This window comes from Pseudorca crassidens, chromosome 7 (genome assembly GCF_039906515.1).
Source record: "Pseudorca crassidens isolate mPseCra1 chromosome 7, mPseCra1.hap1, whole genome shotgun sequence".
In the NCBI taxonomy this organism is placed as follows: Eukaryota; Metazoa; Chordata; class Mammalia; order Artiodactyla; family Delphinidae; genus Pseudorca; species Pseudorca crassidens.
In genome coordinates this window covers 51282879-51305757 of record NC_090302.1, presented here as the reverse complement: position 1 = coordinate 51305757, position 22879 = coordinate 51282879, and the positions used below count along the sequence as shown (strand labels likewise).

General features: G+C 41.6%; 1 protein-coding gene across 1 annotated transcript in view; it reads right to left on the bottom strand.

Moving 5' to 3' along the window:
* Positions 1-22879, bottom strand: part of DOCK8 (dedicator of cytokinesis 8) — a 221854-nt gene that overhangs the window by 79060 nt on the left and 119915 nt on the right. Inside the window, exons 15-20 of the mRNA XM_067744237.1 lie at positions 9266-9383; positions 7775-7845; positions 6574-6712; positions 5870-5971; positions 2659-2754; positions 1731-1965 (exon numbers count right to left, since the gene is read on the bottom strand). Coding sequence (XP_067600338.1) covers positions 1731-1965; positions 2659-2754; positions 5870-5971; positions 6574-6712; positions 7775-7845; positions 9266-9383 — 761 coding nt within the window. The remainder of the gene's footprint in view (positions 1-1730; positions 1966-2658; positions 2755-5869; positions 5972-6573; positions 6713-7774; positions 7846-9265; positions 9384-22879) is intronic.

Here is a 22879-nt window from a genome sequence, read left to right as displayed (position 1 = left end):
TCCTGGGCTGTTTGCAGTGGGAAATTCTGTCTCTCTGATAGGCTGGAAGCAAAGTGCATTTCTCATACTTTCTTCTCTCCCCACCATGCCTTCCATGGTGCCTGACACAGGTAAGTTCTGAATAGATGCTTGGAGACCAAGTGCCTCCACCTATGCTGCCTGTCCCAACACCCTGGAGTCCCACATATTGGCTCAAAATGTGTGAATGAACATTCTGTCTAGTGAACAAGTCTACACTGCATAGCTGGGGCCTACAAAGCAGTGCACCACACATGTGGAGGGCGTAGAAGGAAATCCAGGGAGGGTACAGATGGCCACTCCACAGGCATCTAGCTGGAGAGGCAACAGCCACACGTGTGAAAAGGTAGCCGACAAGGTAGGGCGCCTTATCTGTGGAGCCACAGCAGATGCATCCCAGGATACACTGCAAACTGAGGGATTCAGAGGTCACGCTCTTCCCTAGCTCTGAAAGCTCCCCCATGTGTCCTAGGCTACAAGTTCATTTCTCCCTCCCCACCAACTTACTCATATTCCACGGCCCAACAGTGTTATCTCCTCCATTCTGACACTCCCAGTAAAGTGGTTTTTGACACTTTTTTCTGAACTACTTTTTTTCTGATCCAGACACTCTGGTCCTCTGCTTTTGCCAGTCTCTGTCCCCATTTTGGCTTCTTTCCCTCTAACCCCACTTCAAAGCCATCTCAGTTGCAGGCTTCTTTCTGGGGGCCTTCCTCATCCTCCCGGATGGATGTCTTCGCCATCACCCCGACAGTATTCAGCTGTGTCCATTTGAGGACTTGTGTCCTGTGCTGCTGATCTTTGCTATATTTTATCATAAGTCCTCTGAGGTTCAATATGCTCTTGATTATTATTGCAAAACCTACAACTCTAAGCACAGTACTGGCAGCATGGATGGTACCCAAAGATATCTGCTGGGCTGGAGAGCACAGACTAATACAAGCCCAGCTGAAAATAGTGTCAAACAAAGATGCCCTACAGCAGCCAGTCTACCCCTGCAGGAGATGGAAGAACCACTGGACCCAGGCCCTACACAACATTATTTCCAAAGGAAGTCTTACACATTGTATTTAGTGTTCATTTGTTAAAAGTAAGCATTTAAGATGGGCGTTTGCTGCATGCTGAGGGGAGGGGAGAATGGGGTGACTGTTCAGGAGTGTGGGGTTTCATTTGAGGCTGATGAAAATGGTCTGGAATTAGAAAGTAGTGACAGTTGCATTACCTCGTGAATATACTAAAAACCACTGAATTGTACACTTTAGTGAATTTTATGGTATATGCATTTTATCTCAATAAGAAAGGGATCACATTGAATTTCAATTTAGACAGTTCCTTTCCTTCCATTTAATATGGGTTGTCTTATTTCTTTAAAACATTGGATTCCCTTGTTGGTCAAGTCAACAAAAAATATCTTCGAGGTAAAAGAAAACCATCAATTACTAGGAATGGAATTTAAAGGATTGGCTTCAGTCATTCAACACATTAATGTAAAAAAACCCCGATAATTTTAAGCATCCTATATTAATGTTTCTTTTTTTTAAACATCCAGGGAATCTCCAAAAAAAAAAAAAAAATAGCAGTGGACTTGGTTTCCCTTGGACTCACATCCTCAACAGAAAGATCACATTGGCCCTGCTCCCGGAACTTCTGGAAAATCGTGTTTCATAAAACAAGGCACTGCCTGCCTCCTCCCAGGCCCCCAGGCCTCCTACCTGTCTGGCCAGCGATGACCATGGGCTGCACGAACAGCTGGAAGAGCTTGTCCAGCACCAGGTGCAGGAAGAGCACAAGGGGCTCCAGGCGGGAGGAGTTGAGGCAAATGATGCTGAGCTTCAGCTCATGCTCCAGAGCCGCTTCACTGATCTTCTGGTCCAGCACGCGGATGGGGAAGGTCACCTGGCTTTCCAGGGAATGGCAGAGGGTGAAGAACTTCTCCAGGTGGTTGTCCTGGGAAGGCAGATGGCAGGCCTCATGGGTCTCATCCCCTCAACGCTCACCAGTGGATTCATAAACACAATCAGATAGCTGCTTCTAGGCAAAACCTCTTACCCAGTGTTTCAGAGCAGAAGTTCTAAGACACGGGTGTTTCAGACCAGGTTATGAACTTCTTTGTAGAGTGTTGTGCACAAAATAGAACCTCTCAATAATTATTAGCTGAAGAAAAATTAATTTGGACTCTGACATGTTCTGTAAGCAGAGGCAGGGATACCAGGCAAACACACTGCTGAGACAGGGGTCTAAGCAGATGCAAAACTCAAGACAGTGGCAGGAAAAGGAGAGAAAGTAGAACAACAACAACAAAAAATCTGGAAGAGAAATGGCAGAATTACAGAGGGAAATGAGACAGCAACAGCAGGAAAATGTTTAAATGAAGTCTCCCCACGAAACTTCTCAACCAACAGTGCAGGTGCCAAGCTGCTTCAACATTTTTATAAGGTCTTTCTATGAAAACAACAAATAAAACCTAACAGGCTTGCAATTTCCCACATAGAACTAAAAGGGTTTTTTGGTGTTGTTTTATCCAGGCACAAAGATCTTCACTGATCTTTTATTGAACTGTCCTTAGAAGTTTCTCTGCTGCACCCCATCTTCATTATTAGCCTGCTGTTCTGATTTAAACTTGACCTGGATACTCCTTACCTGGGTGTGAACAGAAGAAACAGCTTGCACTTCAATATTGAATACTCCCTTATGTCCTTCAGCCCATTTAATGGGAGGATTCTGCAAAGGGACTTTCTGTGTTAAAAGAAAACAAATTAGCAATTCAATTCCCTTTTCTCAGTACTAACAAGCTGAGTAAAGCAACTTGACAGTAGATGTCAGGGTTATACAAATACAAATCTCCCTGGAAAACTAATATAACTGGCCTTAGAGTTAGGAGCCCTGGGTTCAAGTTCAGTTTTACACCAAATTAATTATCTTCACTTTGACAGGTCAGTGAAACTTTCTGGGCCTTCATTTTCTCATGCTGAAAGAAGGGGTTTGAATCGCGTTGTCTATCTAATTTAAGCTTCCATCCAGCACTGGTAATCCTTGATTCTAGGAATTAAAATAAAGTCATATCCTAATGATTTCTCCATTAATCAGGAATGTCAGGACAAAGTGTAGAATATCTTTAGGAGACATGAAATTTTAATGCTTTTGAGAGACTACAGTTTTGTTCCCTTTTAACAAAATGTTTCCAAGTAGCAGTCCTTCTAGGCTCCTGCTTTAATTACTCAAAATGACTTTTATAATATTTATATATCAATAGCCCTGTAGTCCTCAGAGCCACTTCTTGCCTTAAAATCTCAAGGGAATTGTCATCCTACAGTGTTGAGTAAGGAGGGCCTTGGCAGACTTGGCCATGTGAGCGTGGGTTTTGTGTATCTTGCATTTTAATGGAAGGAAACATACTGTACTTGCAAGGGTAGGATGTGTGCACGGGGTGGGGACCTTTGGAACTATCTCAGACAGAATTACAAACTGGGGCCCAAAGCTGGATCCAGCCCACAGACAGGTGCTGTTTGGCCCAGTGTTAGAAATTGTCGAATTAGTTGCCAAACATTTGAATGTCAGAAAATTTCACATGAAAGCCTGCTTTTCTATCGTCTTTTGAGAATTTGAAGACGTTGGTCTTGCATCCCAGCATGGCACCAATGTGCAGAGCAGAGGAGTAGCTATGACCTTGGGTGGGAAGACAGTCTCCAGTGTGAACAAATTCCACCAGGACCTTGCACTCATTATTAATGAGTCTGACCTGTGGGGTCACTGGAGTTTGCAGTAATCTAAAGCAACACTGACCACTAAAAATATAATGTGAGCCATCTATGTCATTTAAAATTTTCTAGTAGCCACATAAAAATTTTTTTAATGTGATAATGATTTTAATACTATGCTTCATTGAACCCAATATAGCCTAAAGATTATCGTTTCAACATGTAATCAAAATAGAAAACTATGAATAAGATATTTTATATATTTTTTTCCTGCTACTAAGTCTTTGAAACCCAGTTTGTGTTTTATACTTACAGCACATCTCAGTTTGGACTAGCCACATTTTAAAGAGCCTCACGTGGCTAGTGGCAACGATATTGGACGGGGTAGCCCTAAAGCATATTAGGAGAAGCTGAGGGCATATTGATAAAGATAGCTTAGGGCAAGTAGGAAAAAGGAACTAATATTTACTTAAGCATCGAGTTTGTTGCTTGATATGTATTATCTCATTCAATGTTCACAGCTACCTTGCAGGCAGGTCTGGGCTAGGTTTCCTCTTTGAGACTCAGAGAGGGTAAGCAATTCACCCATGTTCACACAGCTAGGGCATGGCAGAATCTGGATTTTGGATCAAGATGTGTTTGTTTCCAAAGCCAGGTGTGTTTACTGGGTGTTCTAGGAAATGAGAATGTGCCGCTTGATGTTGAAAAGGTGGTTTTGAGGGCTTCAGCAAGGGGCTGTGTGTCCAAATCATAAGAAGTAACAGGGAGTATCTGTGAACATACAAAACCACTTAGGTGGTTTTGAGGAGAATAGTTTTGATCTCAATTCAGGCATATGCATGTGGCCCAGGGCAAAGAAAGCTTCTCTCTCCAGGGGAAAATAAAAAAAGGAAATAGAAAACGGAATAGCCTGGGGAGTGGGGGTGGGTAGTCAGAGTAGGAAAGAAAGTTGACTATAAAATTTGGAACAAAATTCAAATTCCTGGGAAATTCAACTTGAAATATGCAAGGAAAACAAAAGAGATGAAGGGGGACCTATAGATTAAGAGCCTTAAAAGACATGTCAAGCAATAGCAACGTATAGAGCTTATTTGGATCCTCATACGCAACAAACAACTGTAAAAAAAAAATGACATTAATGAGATCATTGGAAATTTGATCACTGGATATATGACGGTATTAAGGAACTATTATTAATTTTTAAGGTATGACAATGGTATGGTTAAAAAAGGAGCCCTTATCCTTTAAGATAAAATACTGAACTATTTATAAATGAAATGATATGATGTCTGGTATTTGCTTCAAAATAAATCTTATTGATGTAAACCTACACCAACCAGACTGAGAAGCATGAGCGCTGGTGCTGGTGCAATCAGAACGGAGGGTTCACTGGGCTCCCTTTAAACTAGTGGATTGCAGCAGAATGTATGGGCAAAAAGGCGGGACAGGGAACGGGAGGAGAGAAAGAATATTGACATTGGCCTCTTTAGAGGAATAAAAGCCCCAATATCCACCTGGGGACTGTGACAATTGATCCAGAGGAGAAACCAGTGGAATCTGGCATGGGAACCTTTTGTAAGGATGGGAGCTGAGAGCAGTTGTTATCACAGGTGAGCTCTATTTGCCTTTTTTTTTTTTTTTGCGGTACGCGGGCATCTCACTGTCGTGGCCTCTCCCGTTGCGGAGCACAGGCTCTGGACGCGCAGGCTCAGCGGCCATGGCTCACGGGCCCAGCTGCTCCGCGGCACGTGGGATCTTCCCGGACCGGGGCACGAACCCGTGTCCCCTGCATCGGCAGGCAGACTCTCAACCACTGTGCCACCAGGGAAGCCCTGCCTTCCTTTTTAAAATACCTCATTCTGTAAACCCCTTTGTTATAGATAATACAAGGTAATGCTGCCTGGGTATGGGTTGTATTTACCCAACATTCTGAATTGGTGACAATCTAAATTAATGAGGTCTTAAAACCAGTTATTTCTCCCATCCTATCAGAACAACGTGCTCTCAGAAAACACCCTGTGCTGACAGATGACTGCTCCCCAAAACACGCTGAGCATCCTTAGTCATGTATAAAGGAATGGGAAGTGGCTCTGGAAAGGTGGTCCAAGACCATGGCTGGACAGGAACCAGGTGATGGCCAGCTTGCTGGTTACCTCTGCAGAATGCATAGAGTAGTTGGGTGGCAGCTTCTCCAAGGCAACTGGGAGACAGTAGGAGCCAGTTTGAAGACGTTCGTTTAAGAGAATTGGCAGCCACTGAAATAGATGATGTAAAGAATAAAATGGGATTTATTACAGCATATAATTCTGGCAATTTATCTAGCTCACAATAATCAAACGCAACTAAATGATGATTAGATATTGACCAGAGCTCTTTTGGGCAGTAATTTCTGTCAAGTTCTTAGATTTTAAATTCCCTGAGAGCTCCTGAGATGGTAATATCAATGATTCACTGCTTTCGGAGCCAAAGCAGTAGCATTTTTCTTTATAGCCAATGTGTGTGTATATCTGGAAAACATCAATGCTTATTTTACCTTTTATATATTTTAAAGAAATAACTTTTTCCCCTTGGGGAAAAAAGAGCTATTTTTATATGTGAAGCATATATATAAAATTTGGAAATAATGGACATTGTAATGAGAGTATTCTTTCACTATCTCTCACCCACCACCTTTCATTCCTGAAATAGTCATTTCCTAAGTCAAGTCATCTCTGCTCTTTGCTGCAATCTGGTTTGGCACATTTTGCTACTTCTGACAGGAAAAAAGCAAGTGAATAGAATTTAGCTGTTTATCTCTGCAGGAACCTTGGAGGCCCCAACAACTGCAGAGTGAATCTGCAAGTTGAAAACAACTCACTGAATATCCCAGGAGAGTTTCTACGGAGTTTCCTTGCTTCTGCTGACAGCTGATATGGTAGAAGGTGAACAGGAGGTGGTGATTTACTGTGAGCTTAGCAGGGAGCTTAATTTTCACTTCTTCATAGAAGTCAGGAGACCTGTTTCAAAAGCACATTAGACACAAATAACTTTTAGCAAGAATGATGGCTTCTCTGACTATAAATTGTAACACCACGGACCCTTTGCCCCTCAGAATTCGCCTGCTTGGTGTTTTACTTTTCATTTTACATCAGTCTCCTCCTAAGCTTAAAGTCCTGAGACCAAGCTTATGTCACTGGATACACTTCACTTATATAAGGTTGCTCACAAACAAAAAGCTTTGCCAGAAAAAAAAAATCCCTGCACACAATGGAAAAATCCAACAACTTAATTTGGACAGAGGATGAGGTTTGGAGTCCTGCTGTGACCTCCTTTTCTATCTCTACCCCAAGAACAGGGACTGGTGCACAGCTGGCACTCATCAAAGGATTTGGGGGAAACAAATGAAGGATGCAGGAAGGAAAGGGAATCTGATTTTACTGAATTATGATGTCCCAGGCGGTTTACTAAGGGCTTCACATACATTATTCATTTAATCCTCATTCCAGTCCAAGAGGGTGGGTTCAGAGAAGTATTCAATACTTAAATGGGCCAAGGTTATCAGGCCGGAATCAAATCCACAGATGTCCTACCTGGAAATGTGAATAACAGTTTAGACATTATTCTCTGACTCAATTTACCCACATAAAAATGAGTGTTTCATTTCTCCTTTGGTCAACTTAAATCTTAAAGTAGGTAGTGGTGCAGGTATGGATAGAAGACAAGGAGACAGACCAAGGAGGGCTGGATTTTGTTTCTGGTCCCTCCAGTACCTCAAAGCAAGGCAAGAAATTTATTTCTTTATGGAACACCATAAGACCTCTCTATATCACACTAGAGTAGAAGGCTCCAGAAAACTCAAAACAATATTAGGTTCTTGAAGATATGTTCTTCTCCCAATCACAGGTAATGGCAAAATTTGTGGTTCTCCAACATAGAATCAGGGAACTGGCATGGATTTCCTCTGTCCCTTAGTCCCTGAATTATAAATACTGGTAGAAGGAATCACCTAGGGGATTCAGAAAAGCCAGGAGATAATAAAACAATCTTGGCATATGTTTAGAACTCTGAAATATACTTACTTGTTGTGGTATGTCACAGCCGTATAAACTTCCTGCAGAAATTCAGGCCCACTGGATCTTCCAAAGATGACCTGTTCACCAGTATAGAAAGGGCCAAATTAACTGTGATATTTGGTTAAATCAAATCAATGACCATCAGCCCAGTAGGAGGTTCTGGTCTCATAGAGCTGCATTTTGTAAATTAATAAGCGGCCCAACTGACGCAGAAGAACTGGCTATGAAGGGTAAACGGAGACCGCAGAGGCTACATCAGTGACCAAGGGCCATAGGCTTGTGAGACTAGAAAACCAGTGCTCTCTAGATCCGCCTCTTCCCCAGAGGTCTATACTACAGGGCAACGTTACAGAGTTGTGCCCTCTGTAAGAGATCCCTGGTCGAGGCTCTTTTGCCGGGTCACTTGGGTCATCAGGACCATCACTGGCCACACGTTTATGGTGTTTAGAAGAAGACACCTCTTTGGGCCTGGGTCAGCCCTAAAGGCACATGACTTCACACGTGGACTCACCTCTGGGTAAATTAAAAAAGAGCCCTTCCTACTAGATGCACTAATGCCCATGCCAGGTCCCAGGGCTTGGTGAGCGGTGAACAGGCTGGAGTCTGGCCCCGACTCATCCCTGGCTGGGGACCTTGGCTACCACAGCTGTACCTGGCAGCCCTGATGGATTTGCCAGGGGTGAGAGTGGGGAGAACCAGGGGAGTCTTCCTCTAGGATTTCTTTCCCACAACCATTGCAAAAGGATGCCTTGCATTGGGAAGGTAGGTGGGACATTAAAAAGATGGTTTTTTAAAAAAAGTGGATATTTGAAGAATGGAAGCACCGGAAAAAAGTGACTTCAGTAGAAAGGTATATTAACTGAATTCTACACCTTAAATAAAATAGTAATAGCTAACCACCATCTCGTTTGTTGGCAGACGGTTAAAAAAATACAAATTCTGGCATCTTGGGTTCCTTAGGGAACACTGCATTATGTATTTATTATTTGATTTACATTTTACCTCAGGATGAAGATCCATTCCTAGAAGGTGTTGAGATGGTGTATGTTTATTATGACTAGGCAGTACTTTCTATTATATTTATCTTTAGATGTGGACTGGGGCTTAGGTAGATGTGTACCGCAGTGCACATCTGAAAGTACAGCAAGCATGGCTGACACCTTGGGCCTGTCTTTCTACTTCTTATGCTGTTAGGGTGGCAAGGAAAGAATTCATGATATTTTTCAGTCTTCTAAAATGATCTGCATTTCTAAATTTCCCAGCTCACTGTGGCATAAGTTGGGAAAGAGACTTTCGATTTAGGCTGACCCTGCTTCCCCATCAGCATCCTGGGAGCAATACTGGACCAGCCACAGAGGCCCCTGCACGTGATCAGTGGTACTGGCCTGAATCAACACACACACTCGACGCTGATCAGCCCTTGATTTTGTCTGTGTGAACCAGCAAGGGAAGTTCAGCCCACCCTGGTTCGAGGCAAATGTTTATTTCCCTCATTACCGGCATAGCATTGCTGGCATCCTCTCCACACATAAACTGGATCTTGATTGTGATGTTCCGGGCAGATGCTAGTTTGTTAGCAAAGTTCAGCCTCTGTGGGTAGACATAGAGAAGGTTTCTGGAAAACAAAAGATGAGGAACCAATCAGTAAGGTCTAGAGTTTCTTTTAACCAAGTTCTTCAGGGAATGCTAAAGCCTACACTCATGAGATGACAGTTCTGAAGGAGTTTTTCCTTTCAGAAGCGAATTACTTTTGGAGAGTGAGTTACTGTTGATTCTTCCTCTTCAGCTGCAGTGATCTGATAATAACCAACATTGTTCTCTGTTTTGCTACACAGACAGAGGTGCCTGCTGCAGCTGAGAAAGTCTCGGAATGTCTTGGAATGCGCAAATCTGCCTAGCGGTAACTATATGTCTGATACAAAGATAAGAAGGCAAAACGTTCAGTTCATTTTAAACAAAACTCATGGCCATAGACAGTGGCCTAATTTCAGTTCTCCTCTTTCTCCTTGCTAATGTTATGTAGTAGTTCAATTTTTTTTTTTTTTAATCTTAGTTTGGCCACGCTGTGCGGCATGCAGGATCTTAGTTCCCCGACCAGGGATTGCACCTGCACCCCCTGCAGTGGGAGCGCAGAGTCTTAACCAGTGGACCACCACGGAAGTCCCAGTAGTTTCCATTTTTTATTGGCATGACTTTCTGTATTGGTTTAACTTTCTTTTTTCAGCTGCCTTGGGTCTTAGTTGTGGCATGCGGGATCTTCTGTTGTGACGTGCCAGCTCTTTGTCGCGGCGCACGGGCTTCTCTCTAGTTGTGGCGTGCAGATTTTCTATCTCTAGTTGAGGCGCACGGGCTCAGTAGTTGTGTCACGCGGGCTGTGTCCCACGTCATGTGGGATCTTAGTTCCCCGACCGGGGATCGAACCTGCGTCCCCTGCATTGGAAGGCAGATTCTTTACCACTGGACCACCAGGGAAGTCCCTAACTTTCTTTTCTTACATAAGATGACAGTTCAAACTTCCAAGCCCAATTAGCTACGTAACATAATACAAAACTATGAATAATATATCCATCCATTCAAAAACTATAGGACAAGTACCAGGCTGACTATAATTTTGTATATTTTTTTCTTTCTGTTTGCATTATTACTACTATAATCCACTAAAAGGTAAGCTCCATGAAGGCAGGGATTTTTATCTGATGTTTTTGATTCACTGATATATCTTCAGCAGCTAGAACAGTGCCTGGGACATAGTAGGTGCTAAAAAAAACATACTTGTTGAATAAAAGAATGAATGTATATACTTTGAATCATATTCCTGACTTAAAGAAACAATAGTGATACTAATATTTATAAGGTACTTATCCTAAGTTGGGCAATGTTTCAAATACTTCATATTTATTAGTTTAATTCTCATAATTATTCTATAGGTAGATACTATTTTGATGGCATCATCCCCACATCACAAATGAGGGAAAAAATGACATACAGTTAGTGAATGGCAATCAAGAATTAAAGTCAGGCACTCTGGTTCCAGAGCCATGCTCTTAACCTTATCTAAGTTACATCCCCTCAGATAAGACTGCCATTAAACAAAAGAATAAGAATGGCCTTTTCAGACTATGTTATTCATGACATCTCTCAGAGGCAAGCTTGCCTTAATTCTCTGGATCTTATTAACTGTTGAGTGTCAACAGTACACCAAAGGCTGACTCAACTGTGTCACGTTCTCTGGGAAAATGTCTTGTCTTCCTCACCCTTGGTCCACTATTCTAACTCCTAGGTAACACATTCTCCCCAAAGGCTTCAAGAGGACAAAACAGCCTTTGTGTGACCTAGACACCAGGAGAGCAGTGACCAAGAAGGAGGGCCAGGTGACCAGATTTTCCCTCTGTGAATATAGGCTCTCATAATACTTTACAAGGATTTGCATATTAATTGATACCAGGGTTTCAGCCTCAGCACTATTGACATTTTGGACTGGACAGTTCTTTGTTGAGGGGCCGTCCTGTGCACTGTAGGCTGTTCAGCAGCATCCCTGGCCTCTACCCACTAGATGTTAGTAGTATCTCCCCCCTACTCAGCTGTGACAACTAAAAATGCCTCCAGATATTGCCAGATGTCCCCAGGTGGGGCAAAGTCACCCCCATCTGAGAACCACTGAGCTATACATGTGAATTTTGCATTATGGATCTATACAACTACACCTGGCAAATTTCCTGTCTTTAATAGATGTAGTCAGTGCCACCTACTGGGTTCATACTCATATGTAAGGTTTGTTCCATTGGAAAAGGGTAAAAAGTCAATACTCAAGTACGAGGGAGGAGAAGAAAAATTTTAAAGTCTGATTTATGAAGTCTGGGGCAGTCAGGAACTGAAAAACCAAAAGAGAAAGACTAGGCTGACCAACTCTAACCTCTGCATTGTCATAACCAGAATGATCCTCCATCCTGTGTGTGTGCATGTGTGTATGTGCGTGCGTGTACACAAATGGTCTTTCTGGACCAGTATTTGCATAAATCCATGAATTTACCCCATGGATCTTCCTTGCTACAACAATATCAAGAGTGACAACACTAATATCAAGAGTGACAACACTAACCACAACCCTGGACAAGTCCCAATGAATGGCCTAGTGGACCTGCATCTGATGGTCATGCAGATGAGAAACTGAGGCCCTGAGAGGTGAAGTAACAGTTCACTCCGTGAATTAGCCACCAGCTGGGCACAGCGTCCAGTTCAGTGCTGTTCTGACTCTACAACATGGATGTCTCAGTGCCGCTTTCCAAATCTTTCTCTGTCACACTGAGGGACGCCAGTCTCAAGGTAGGCAGATAGAGTTGAACCTCTGATGCTGTCAGGAGAGGCCATGGACGTAGCAACAATGGCAGAAGGCAGTTCACGGTTGGGATGCGGGGATCTGTGTGGGGTATACTCCCCTCTCTGCATGAGAGAGGCTGCATGCAGAGAGGGGAGTATAATGGCTGCATGATCTTCCATATTATGAGGGTACCATAATGTACACAGTCTCCAAAAATAAGCACTAAGATTTTTTGCTTTTTTGTCAGTTATGAAGCTGGGATGAACACTTTCTCTATCTTGCCCCTCTGCAATGCAGTATACTTCTGGGAGAATCCCTTTTAGTTCTATATAGTTCAGTTTCTTCATCTTTGAGTTAATTGAAAAGACACCAGTCAACCTTTCTTTATGCTGTGCTTGAAGAAATAATGAGCTACAGTTTGTAAAAATGCTTTGAAGTAGCCAGATGAAAGGGTCGGTGTAGATCACAATGGTAGCAGCCCTGCCAGAATGGATAAGCAAGTCAGCTGTCACCACACTCCTCTCCTACATCCCAACACATGGGCACCACCGACTTATCCCACACTCCCCAACACCGGTCAACAATTTTGCACACGGCTTCCAAAGGCTTTGCTGACCCCCTATATTCAAACATCATCACCACGGGCGTACAGTGTTCTGCCCGTACTGAATGCACTTTCCACACAGTACAGAGCAGGAAGGAAACATCAAAGAATTTAGTCCAACATCCCTTTTTGCAGGCCACAAGCCGGCTCCCAGAGACATTAAATGACTTTGCTTAAGAATTTTTTTAAGGAGATGCATTTCCCAAGGATCATCATAGTTCTTACTGGCAAGAATGCCAAGTGATAGGTTTTGTTAAATCTGTATGATTTTTAAGAAATGAATATAAGAAAATAATAGTGTTTTCTCTTGGAAGGGAAGATCTACCTGCAGGGTCAGTGATACACACAGGCTCAACCAGATAAGAGTAATGATCAACAAACTGAGAAACAGCCTCATACGTTTTATAGATGGTAAATTAAGTGTCATATTAGCTAGAAAAATCCTAAGAATTATATTATCTAATGATTTTTGAGAAGCTCACCCGTAACTGAAATAGGAATCCCTTGTAAAGCAAAGTTATTTTGAAAGTTTCTCCAGTAACTACAGGTCCAGTGTAAGTGCGGTTCATTTAGTATAATCTCACCTTTCCCCAAATACAGGCAAAAATGCTTCTCTTCAGTCATATGCATCACAACATTGAACAGGACGTTTGGTATTCATCAACAATTTTCTTTCCAAAGCCACTTCAGATGGCTTCTCTTGATTAAAAATTATTTTAGAAATTTTAAATTCTTTCCACTGATTCAGCAACAGCCCCTCAACTTATTTTTAAACTGCTGGGATAGAGCAGCTCCAGGAAGTTAGAGGTTAACTTGTAGAATTTGGTCATTATTAGATCCAATTGTTGACCAAGCTCTCTCTGCTCTTTACTGTCTTGGGACTATCCTCTCCTTCTTTTGCTGAAAACAGGTTAACTCAAGGGACCTTGAAATCTTTCAAAGCCACAATGCCAAAAACATCAGTTTGGCTTCTCCTCAGTTTAGCCTATTCTTTATCCACTGCAAGGAAACAAAGAGAAAAGCTGCCCTACAAAACAGAAAGACAACCTACAGAATGGAAGAAAATCTTTGCAAACAATACAACTGACAAGGGAATTATCTCCAAAATATACAAACAGCTCATACAACTCAACATCAAAAAAAACAAACAACCCAATCAAAAAATGGGCAGAAGATCTAAATAGACACTTCTCCAAAGAAGACATACAGCTGGCCAACAGGCCTATGAAAAGATGCTCCAAGTCGCTAATTATTAGGGAAATGCAAATCAAAACTACAATGAGGTATCACCTCACCCCGGTCAGAATGGCCATCATCAAAAATTGACAAATAACAAATGCTGGAAGGGGTGTGGAGAAAAAGGAACCCTCCTATACTGTTGGTAGGAATGTAAATTGGTATAGCCACTGTAGAGAACACCATGGAAATTCTTTAAAAATCTAAAAAGAGAGCTATCATATGATCCTGCAATCCCACTCCTGGGCAAGTATCTGGAGAAAACCATACTTCAAAAAGATACATGCGGTCTTCCCTGGTGGCGCAGTGCTTGAGAGTCCACCTGCCGATGCAGGGGACGTGGGTTCGTGCCCTGGTCCGGGAGGATCCCACATGCCGGAGTGGCTGGGCCCGTGAACCATGGCCACTGAGCCTGCGTGTCCGGAGCCTGTGCTCCGCAACGGGAGAGGCCACAACAGTGAGAGGCCCCTGTACTGCAAAAAAAAAAAAAAAAAAAGATACATGCACCCCAATGTTCAATGCAGCACTATTTACAATAGCCAAGACATGGAAGCAACCTAAATGTCCATCGACAGATGAATGGATAAAAATGTGGGGTATATATATTATATATATATATATTTATTTATATATATGTATGTATGGAATGGAATACCACTCAGCCATAAAAAGAATGAATTAATGTGATTTGAAGCAACATGGATGGACCTAGAGATTATCATACTAAGTGAAGTAAGCCAGACAAAGATAAATTTCATGATACCGCTTATATGTGGAATCTAAAAAAAAAAAAGATACAAATGAACTTATTTCCAAAACAGAAAGAGACTCACAGACCTAGAAAACAAACTTATGGTTACCAAAGAGGATAGGGGGGTGGGGGGAGGGATAAATTAGGAGGCTGGGATTAACATATAAACACTACTATATATATAATATACATTATATATAATATATATTATGTATATATACATTTCAGATTATTTTCCCTTATAGGTATATATATAATATATATATATATGTGTAGGTGTAACTGAATTGCTGTACACCTGAAACTAACTCGATATTGTAAATCAACTATACTTCAATTTTAAAAAAGTGTGAGTATACGTATTAATAAAAATATTGCTGACCAAAAAAAAAAAAATAAAAAAGCTGCCCTGTCACGGGTTCAGTGTTCTCTCCCCGAGGCTTCTCCAGCTCGGAATGGAGCTCAAGGAGCAAGTAAGCTAGAGCAAAAAGCATCCTGGCCACCTGATTAAACAACTGGATGCTCTGAACACCTCTTTAGCTGAGCTTGTAACACAACTCAGTCAGCAGGAGAGGATGAAAGGAGGCCTTGAGAGGCGACAAGAGGACAGAAGGCCTCCATCGGCTGGTTCCAGGGATGAAGCCCAGGGAGAACTTCAATGAGAAGCTGAAATCGCTAGAGCAGAAGCTGCGGGAAGCTGTGTTGTTCAAGGCAGGTGGGCTCTCTTTGACTAGGGTAATGGGTGCCGTCATGGTGAGTAGATCGTTATTGATAATTTGAGTTAACCATGATTTTAACAGATTGGGAAATAAGCCACAAGGTAAGATGCATCAAGTTGGGCTTATTTCTCCTGTGCAAAAGCCTGGTTAAAAAGAGTAGTGGTACAGATTAATCCTTTGGGATGCAAATACGTATCTTCTGTGGCTGATAATGCCAACCTAAACCATGTTTTGAATAAAAACATATTTGTGTCACTCACTACCACACCTGCCAAGGAGTACATAGAGAACCACTCAGTCATGCCATAAAGCCAGAAGCCTGGCCTTCTGTACTCTGAGAATATTACAGGACCTTGGAAATCCCGAAGACAGCCAAAGGATCAACTGTAACTGTTCAGGTCAGACGATCCTTGTGCTACTTATGTATCTCTTTGAAAGTGAGACTGAAGTGAGTTAAATGGCTTATACTCATTGCATAATGTGGAGTGAAAATTTAGAATATAAAACATTCTGTACGGAAGGGCCGTAAAGATTCAGAAGTTGAATATGCATAAAGAATAAGGGCTAAAAGATGATCTGGGGAAATGAAAAAGGTCATGTGATTTTGAGAAGAATTGGTGTCAATTTTGGTTTTCTTTCTGTTACTTCACTATAGAACCTGTAACAAAGTAATAATATCAAATACATGTTTAAAAAAAAGAAAAAGAAAAAAAGGAGAAAAAAAGAATTGCAGGTCTTGTGGCCTGGGTTATCTTCACTGTCTTCTGAGTATCAGTAATGCCTGTAACCTAAGCCTCTTTTATACCAGGGAAGATGGGCTTGTATGGAGACGTATGATTAGTGACCCTCACCAGGTAAGAAATCGGGTGAGAATGTCCTTTAAAAAAACTGCAAAATGTTCTACAAATAGAAGGTGGACAAGTCAATTTCCTCACCTGTAATAGAAAGGTTGGAGTTAAGTCTCAAATGCAATGATACTCCAAAAGTGCTTAGTAAACTGCAGTATATGACACAAATGAAGATTCTCTTCCTATCAAAATTGTAAAACAGCTGAGTGGACTTTATAATGCAACTTTAAACAGTCTGCAGGACTGTGAGATCTTAAAACATATTACTTAAAACATATTACTTACAGAATGGATCAATTTCTGTGGGTTTCTCTCTCCACCTTTCAATTTATCTACGTCTCTCGTATATCTCTTGGTGGCGTTCTCTCTCTCCTTCTCTCTCTCTCTTTCTCTCGCTCTCCCTCTCTCACCCACTCCCTGTCTTTAATCTGTGTGTGTGTGTGTGTGTGCGTCTCTGCGTCTCTTTCAGTATCCCTCAGTTTCTCTCTTTCTGTCTTTATGATACAGCCTCTACCATCTTTTTCTCTCTCCCATGGCCTCTCAGAAAGGCAAAATGCTCTTTTTGCGGGAGCACTCCTTCAGTTTCATCTCGTCACTGAAATCCATTTCCTTACAAGTTCACAAGCGTTTGATGATTTCCCACCCTGAGCCGGGCCTGGGTTACAGGCAGAGCTGTTTCTTTCTCTCAAGATGACAGGCACAGAGCCCAAGATCTATGAACGTATCAGGATTCCAAAAAAAATGCCTGAGACCCTCAAAAATGATTAGCTCCAAAATATGAAAAGTAAAACCTCAAAATAAAAATTAATGAATTTTAAATTAAATGCTTACCAAATGCAACATTTGGTCAATTAGTCAACAGTAACTCTATTGAGTTTAACCTACAGGTGAAAAAATTTCCCCCTACTTTGCAGATTGCTATAAAATTATACATAGGGTATATGTAATTAATAAGGAAGTGGGTGCATCTTAATATGCTTTAGTTAACATGTGGTCTGGTACTTCGGGTTTAGGGAGGGTTTTTTTTTTAATTTTTTAAAAATTTATTTATTTATTTTTTTGGCTGCCTTGGGTCTTTGTTGCTGCGCGTGGGCTTTCTCTAGTTGTGGCGAGCGGGGGCTACTCTTCGTTGCGGTTCGCGGGCTTCTCATTGGGTGGCTTCTCTTGTTGCAGAGCACGGGCTTTAGGCGCATGGGCTTCAGTAGTTGTGGTGCATGGGCTCAGCAGTTGTGGCTTGCAGGCTCTAGAGCATAGGCTCTAGAGCACAGGCTCCGTAGTTGTGGCACACGAGCTTAGTTGCTCCGCGGCATGTGGGATCTTCCCAGACCAGGGCTCGAACTCGTGTCCCCTGCAGTGGCAGGCGGATTCTTAACCACTGTGCCACCAGGGAAGTCGGTTTAGGGAGGTTTTAAAAGGAACTTGGCTATTGATATGGGAGAGGGGAAGAATAAAATACCAGAGAAACTGGTTTTTCTGTTTTATTAGTTTTCTTATAGCTAGAGATGCAAATGTTGGTTTAATAGCAGGCCACTAGCAAGAGGCACTGGATTGAAGTAGATGGGGTAGTAAATTAGTACCCACCTCTCCTGATACAAAACTATTGAAACAGCTTTCTATATAAAAAGCTCTCCAGGTTTCTAAACAAACACTCTCAATCTAACTATTTTGGCAATTTCAAAGTAATTTCTTTTTCTTTCCTTGTGTTTTAAAACCTTCCCTCTCCAGCCTTTTTTACAAAGACAGAACCAAAGAACTGATGAACTCTTCGCAGAAGCAGAAATGTAGCAAAACCAATTGTAAGAACGGGATGCCCTCATTCAAAAACTACAGGAAAAGGTTGGTGTCTCTTACTTCCTTTTAGCAACAGACTTCAATTTGAGCAGAATGAAATTCAAATAACAGTAATATCTTATAGTTATCTGATGTGTTTTACTCAAGCATTCCAAAGAAAATTGCAAACCTAGAGATACTATTTTGAGGTACCTAGGCATGATAAGAAGCTGAGGAGGTGGTTTTATTTTTCAGTCACATTTCACTTCCAGGAAAATTTATTTTAAATGTAATAGTAAAAGTAGCTAATAATATTTATTTTTTACCATGTGCAGGCACCATTCTAATAACAGCTAATCGTACCAATGACAGGTACTACTATTTAGCCTCATTAGGCAGATGATAAAACTGAGGCACAGAGAGGTTGCATAACTTGCACAAGGTAACACAGCTGGCAAATGGCACAGGGCAATTCAAATGCGGGTGCCCTGAAACCTATACTAGACCCACTGCCCATAACCTTTGCTGCTTCTAAGAACAGTAAACAGTTTCTTTGGTCAACAATCAGACTCACCAGAACTTTATCATGATGTGGTCTTTTATTAAATTGTTCAAGGGCTAAAGGATTTCACCAAGCAAACTATAAGAGTTTTTTTTTTTTTAAGTTTAAAATAACAAAGTTTAAAATAACTGAGAAGATGAGAGTGAGTACTGTCCCTCAGTGTCAGAAGTTTTGGTGTTTTAAATACATCAAGTGCAAATGAAGTTAGAAATCTCAGAGTTTAATATTTGGTATATTCTGGAAATAGGAAACCTGCAAGCCTAGAGTGGCTATATATTTTATTTTTTTTATTTTTTATTTTTTTTTTGCGGTACGCGGGCCTCTCACTGTTGTGGCCTCTCCCGCTGCGGAGCACAGGCTCCGGACGCGCAGGCTCAGCGGCCATAGGCTCACGGGCGCAGCCGCTCCGCGGCATATGGGATCCTCCCCGACCGGGTCACGAACCCGCGTCCCCTGCATCGGCAGGCGGAGTCGCAACCACTGCGCCACCAGGGAAGCCCCCTGGCTATGTATTTTAAGTGGGGATCATGCTTTGTAAATGCTTTTGGATGAGCTGACTTTGCTACTCAGAGGCCATCCAGAGAGGAGCAGCATCACCTGGGAGCAAGTTCGGATGCACTGCAGACCTGCTGAATCAGAACATGCGTTTTAACAATACCCCAGGTGATTCAAATGCACGTTCAAGTTTGACAACCACTGATCCAAGGGAACTGGTCTGTTTTTTAATTTGACAGATGTATGAATCCTGTAGTTCAGGGGTTTTTTTTGGTTTTGTTTTGTTTTTGTTTTTGGTTGCTAGGAAGCTCAAAGTCAAATTTGCAGCTGACTTTGTAAGAAAGTGTAGAGGACCTTAACCTTACCCAGATTTATACCGATTTCCTTCTCCTTATTTTCCTTTCACCCAGAAATTTTATTCCTTGTTACACAATCTCCATAAGCTGCCTCACATACTTTTCTTAGAATGGGAATGTTTATAAATAAATGCATAAAAATAAAATATTTGCTACCTCCTGTCTTGTCGTTCCATGGTCTCATGCCATTATTTGTGTTTATTCCTATTTCTAATACTTAAGGTTAGATCAAATCACAAACTCACAAAGGAATCAGTGAAAAACGGAAATGGGAAGAAAACACCTAACATGTAGGGTGAAGAGAACATTCCATCTTCAGAAATCAGAGCAAGAAAAACAGAATGTGAGACCTGTTCTAGGACACCAGTCAGGATCCACACAAGGCTGCCTGCCCTGCGAAGTGGCACAAGAATGGAAGGAGGCACCGGGGATGCTGTGGCAAGCAGCAGCTTGACCCTTAGTAACCTCTGTGCTCTGTGGGCTAGGCTACAATGCTTTGTATAAATGCTGGTACTGTATCCTGAACATTGCGGACCTCTACCCTCTGCCCCCACAAAAAGCAAACACGGTTAAGAAGCCAGAGACAAAATGTTACCATGTTGTTTAGAAACACTACAGGGACCCAATATGCTCTCTCCATAGTCTTGTTATGTTAAAGTAATGCACTCAAAAACAGAAATCAAATGAGAGAGAGAAAAACAAAAAACAACAGCAAACTCTAATACTTGTTATTACACCATTTTCAAGACTTTTGCAGGGAAAATGGTCTATGCTTTCTCAACTGATGAACTACAATTTGAACATCAAATACGGTGTCTTTACATAGGACAGATATTATAAGTACTAAGAATCTGTCTTTGAACATGAACTAACTAAATGCTCACAGCTCCTATATTTGCAGAGTACCTTTTCTGTTACATCAATCCCTATCCCTTCTTCTTATGAGATAGATAAAAAGCTCCTCTTAAGTGAGAGCTTGAAAGGCCAGCATTCCTATGAAATAATGCAGGACCTCAAGCTGGGGCAAAGAAGATGTTACCTTTTAGAAACAAGTGAAAGCACTCTAGCTCTCCTTAAAACCCACTTACTTGTTTAGGAAAAGTCCAGCTAGTTTTCAATAGCAAAAGACCCAAAGGGAAAGTTGGGATGTTTATGATCCTAGGCTTTATCTAGATCAGATTCCCACTGAAAAGAATCACAAATACATAAGCATTTGAAACATGCTGGGGAAAACTGACTGCTTCAAGAAAAAAATAAATCTCTAACCTTGCTTGAAACGTTGTTTTTTAAAGATACTTTGTTGAACTGGCTGAAATTTTACCAGTTAAGATATTCATGTTACCATATATTCTTTTGAAACTCTACTTAGCAGATTGAATGTATTAAGTGGTTTATATATCATTCACTCCCACCTTAGTATGAATTAGTTTACCCAGTTTTTTCCTTCTTACAAAGAGGTTAGATTTAGGGGCTGTCAGGTGTGAGTGGTGAAAGGAAATAAAAAGGATGACCTGGTAATTGTTAACCATGAGGCACTGCTTTGAGGAAGATTCCCCAGTTGCCTAGGGTGTCAGGGAGAGTGACAAAGTAAGGGGAAAAGTTGGAAAAGTACCCAAATCCAGACTTTTTATTCCACAATTTTTTTTCTATAACTTTCTTAAACTTGACACTGACAACACAGTCAAAATATTCACTGCATAACTGCAGCTCTTTCAACTCCCAGCTACCATCATGGAACCCATGATGTGGTTTTAAGGTCTAAGTTATTTGGATATTCTTTGTGATTCTGACTTAGGGAGGGCTCAGATATTTGTTAAATAGGTCAAGCTCTCAGTTGGTTTATTAGCCTATTTTCAGTGGGTTTTTATGGATGACTAGAAAATATTTAATCAGAATGTATTTTATTTTACATGAGCAGAGATTGGAACTACTCTAGCAATATACATTTCAGACATCCTATAAAACTCACCCTTCCACAAGTACATTCTGCATTTCACTCAGAGGATTTATATAGGTTTTATATATGTATATAGATGAACAGACGAGGTGAGTCTATGATAGGGTATAAGGGGGGAGTGGGGTGGGTAAGGTGCTACATGCTGGGCAATGGGATAAAAGACCCCATTCCTTAATATGTACAGCGTAGGGTTTTTTCCTACTACTATGAATCTAAGAAAACTTGGGAAATCTCCTTTAACCTAGGTGAAAAAAATGTTCCCCCGCATGGTAGGCTTGTTTCTTTGGAGTGTGGGTTCGTGAGGAGGGCTGGGCTGGGGGCAGGGGCAGGGACGGACTCTTCTCACCTTAGAGGATCTGTCAAGAAGCTGTTGATTTTCTATTAGGGAGAGGTGTATTGTCCTAAAAATATACCAGGCTGATGGGAACACTGTCCACAAGGAGCCTGGTCCTCTGCATCAGTGGAAGTAATCCACCCTCCCTCCCTCACCTTCCCACCTCCCCACACTCCTTCAAATTCACACAGCTGGAGTGCCCCAACTTTTGGTAGCTTGGTTAAGAACTACGGTAGCAGCTTCTAAGGCTCCCAATGATGCCTGCCTCCTGGTGTTCTCACCCTCTGTAATTCCCTCCCCTCAAGTGTGGGCTGGACCTAGTGACTCATTTCTACCCAATAGGATACAGCAAGATTAGGTTACAAAAAGACCCTGGCTGCTATCTTGCTTTCTCTCTCTCTCTTTCTCGCTTATTCTGAAGACCCCAGTTGCCATGTTGTGAGCTGCCCTACAGAGAAACCAATATAGCAAGGAATTCGAGGGGATCTCTTGCCAACAGCTAGAGAGGACCTAAGGCCCTTAGTTTAACAACGAAAGAGGAACTGAACACTGTCAACAACTTCAGGAGTGAGCCTGGAAGTGAATTCTCCCCTCATTGACCCTTGGGGTGATCCCAGCCTTGGCTGACATCTTGACTGTGGCCTTTGGAGAGCCCTGAGTCAGAGGCACTCAGCCAAGCCATGCCTGGATAACCCACATAATCTGTGAGGTAACAACTGTTGTTTCATGCTGCAAAGTTTTGGTTATGCAGCAATAGGTAACTGATACGAGTATATACATTTTAAAAAAGTATATGTTAGATACTTGCTGATATTTAAACATGTGATTCCTTTAAAAATCCTTTAGTTTGTAACATTTCTGCCTCTTAGCTGTATCTCAGGGTTATTATTCCTGCTCTAAGGAGTATAATATCATGACTACCTAGAGGAAAATACTCAACATCAAAATAGCCTCTATGGAGTCCATCCAATCACCAACTAAGTATAAAAACTTGAGAATTTAAAAGTATAGGAATAACTAAATTTTCTTTGGTTCTAGTTTTGATTCTATTCACTGAATTAATGTTTCTTAAAGAGGCTGTGACAGGTCAGATAAAAGAGGAGAAGAATGCTTTAAAGTACCGACCACAAATACCTTCTTCCTCCCTTAAAACATCAAATT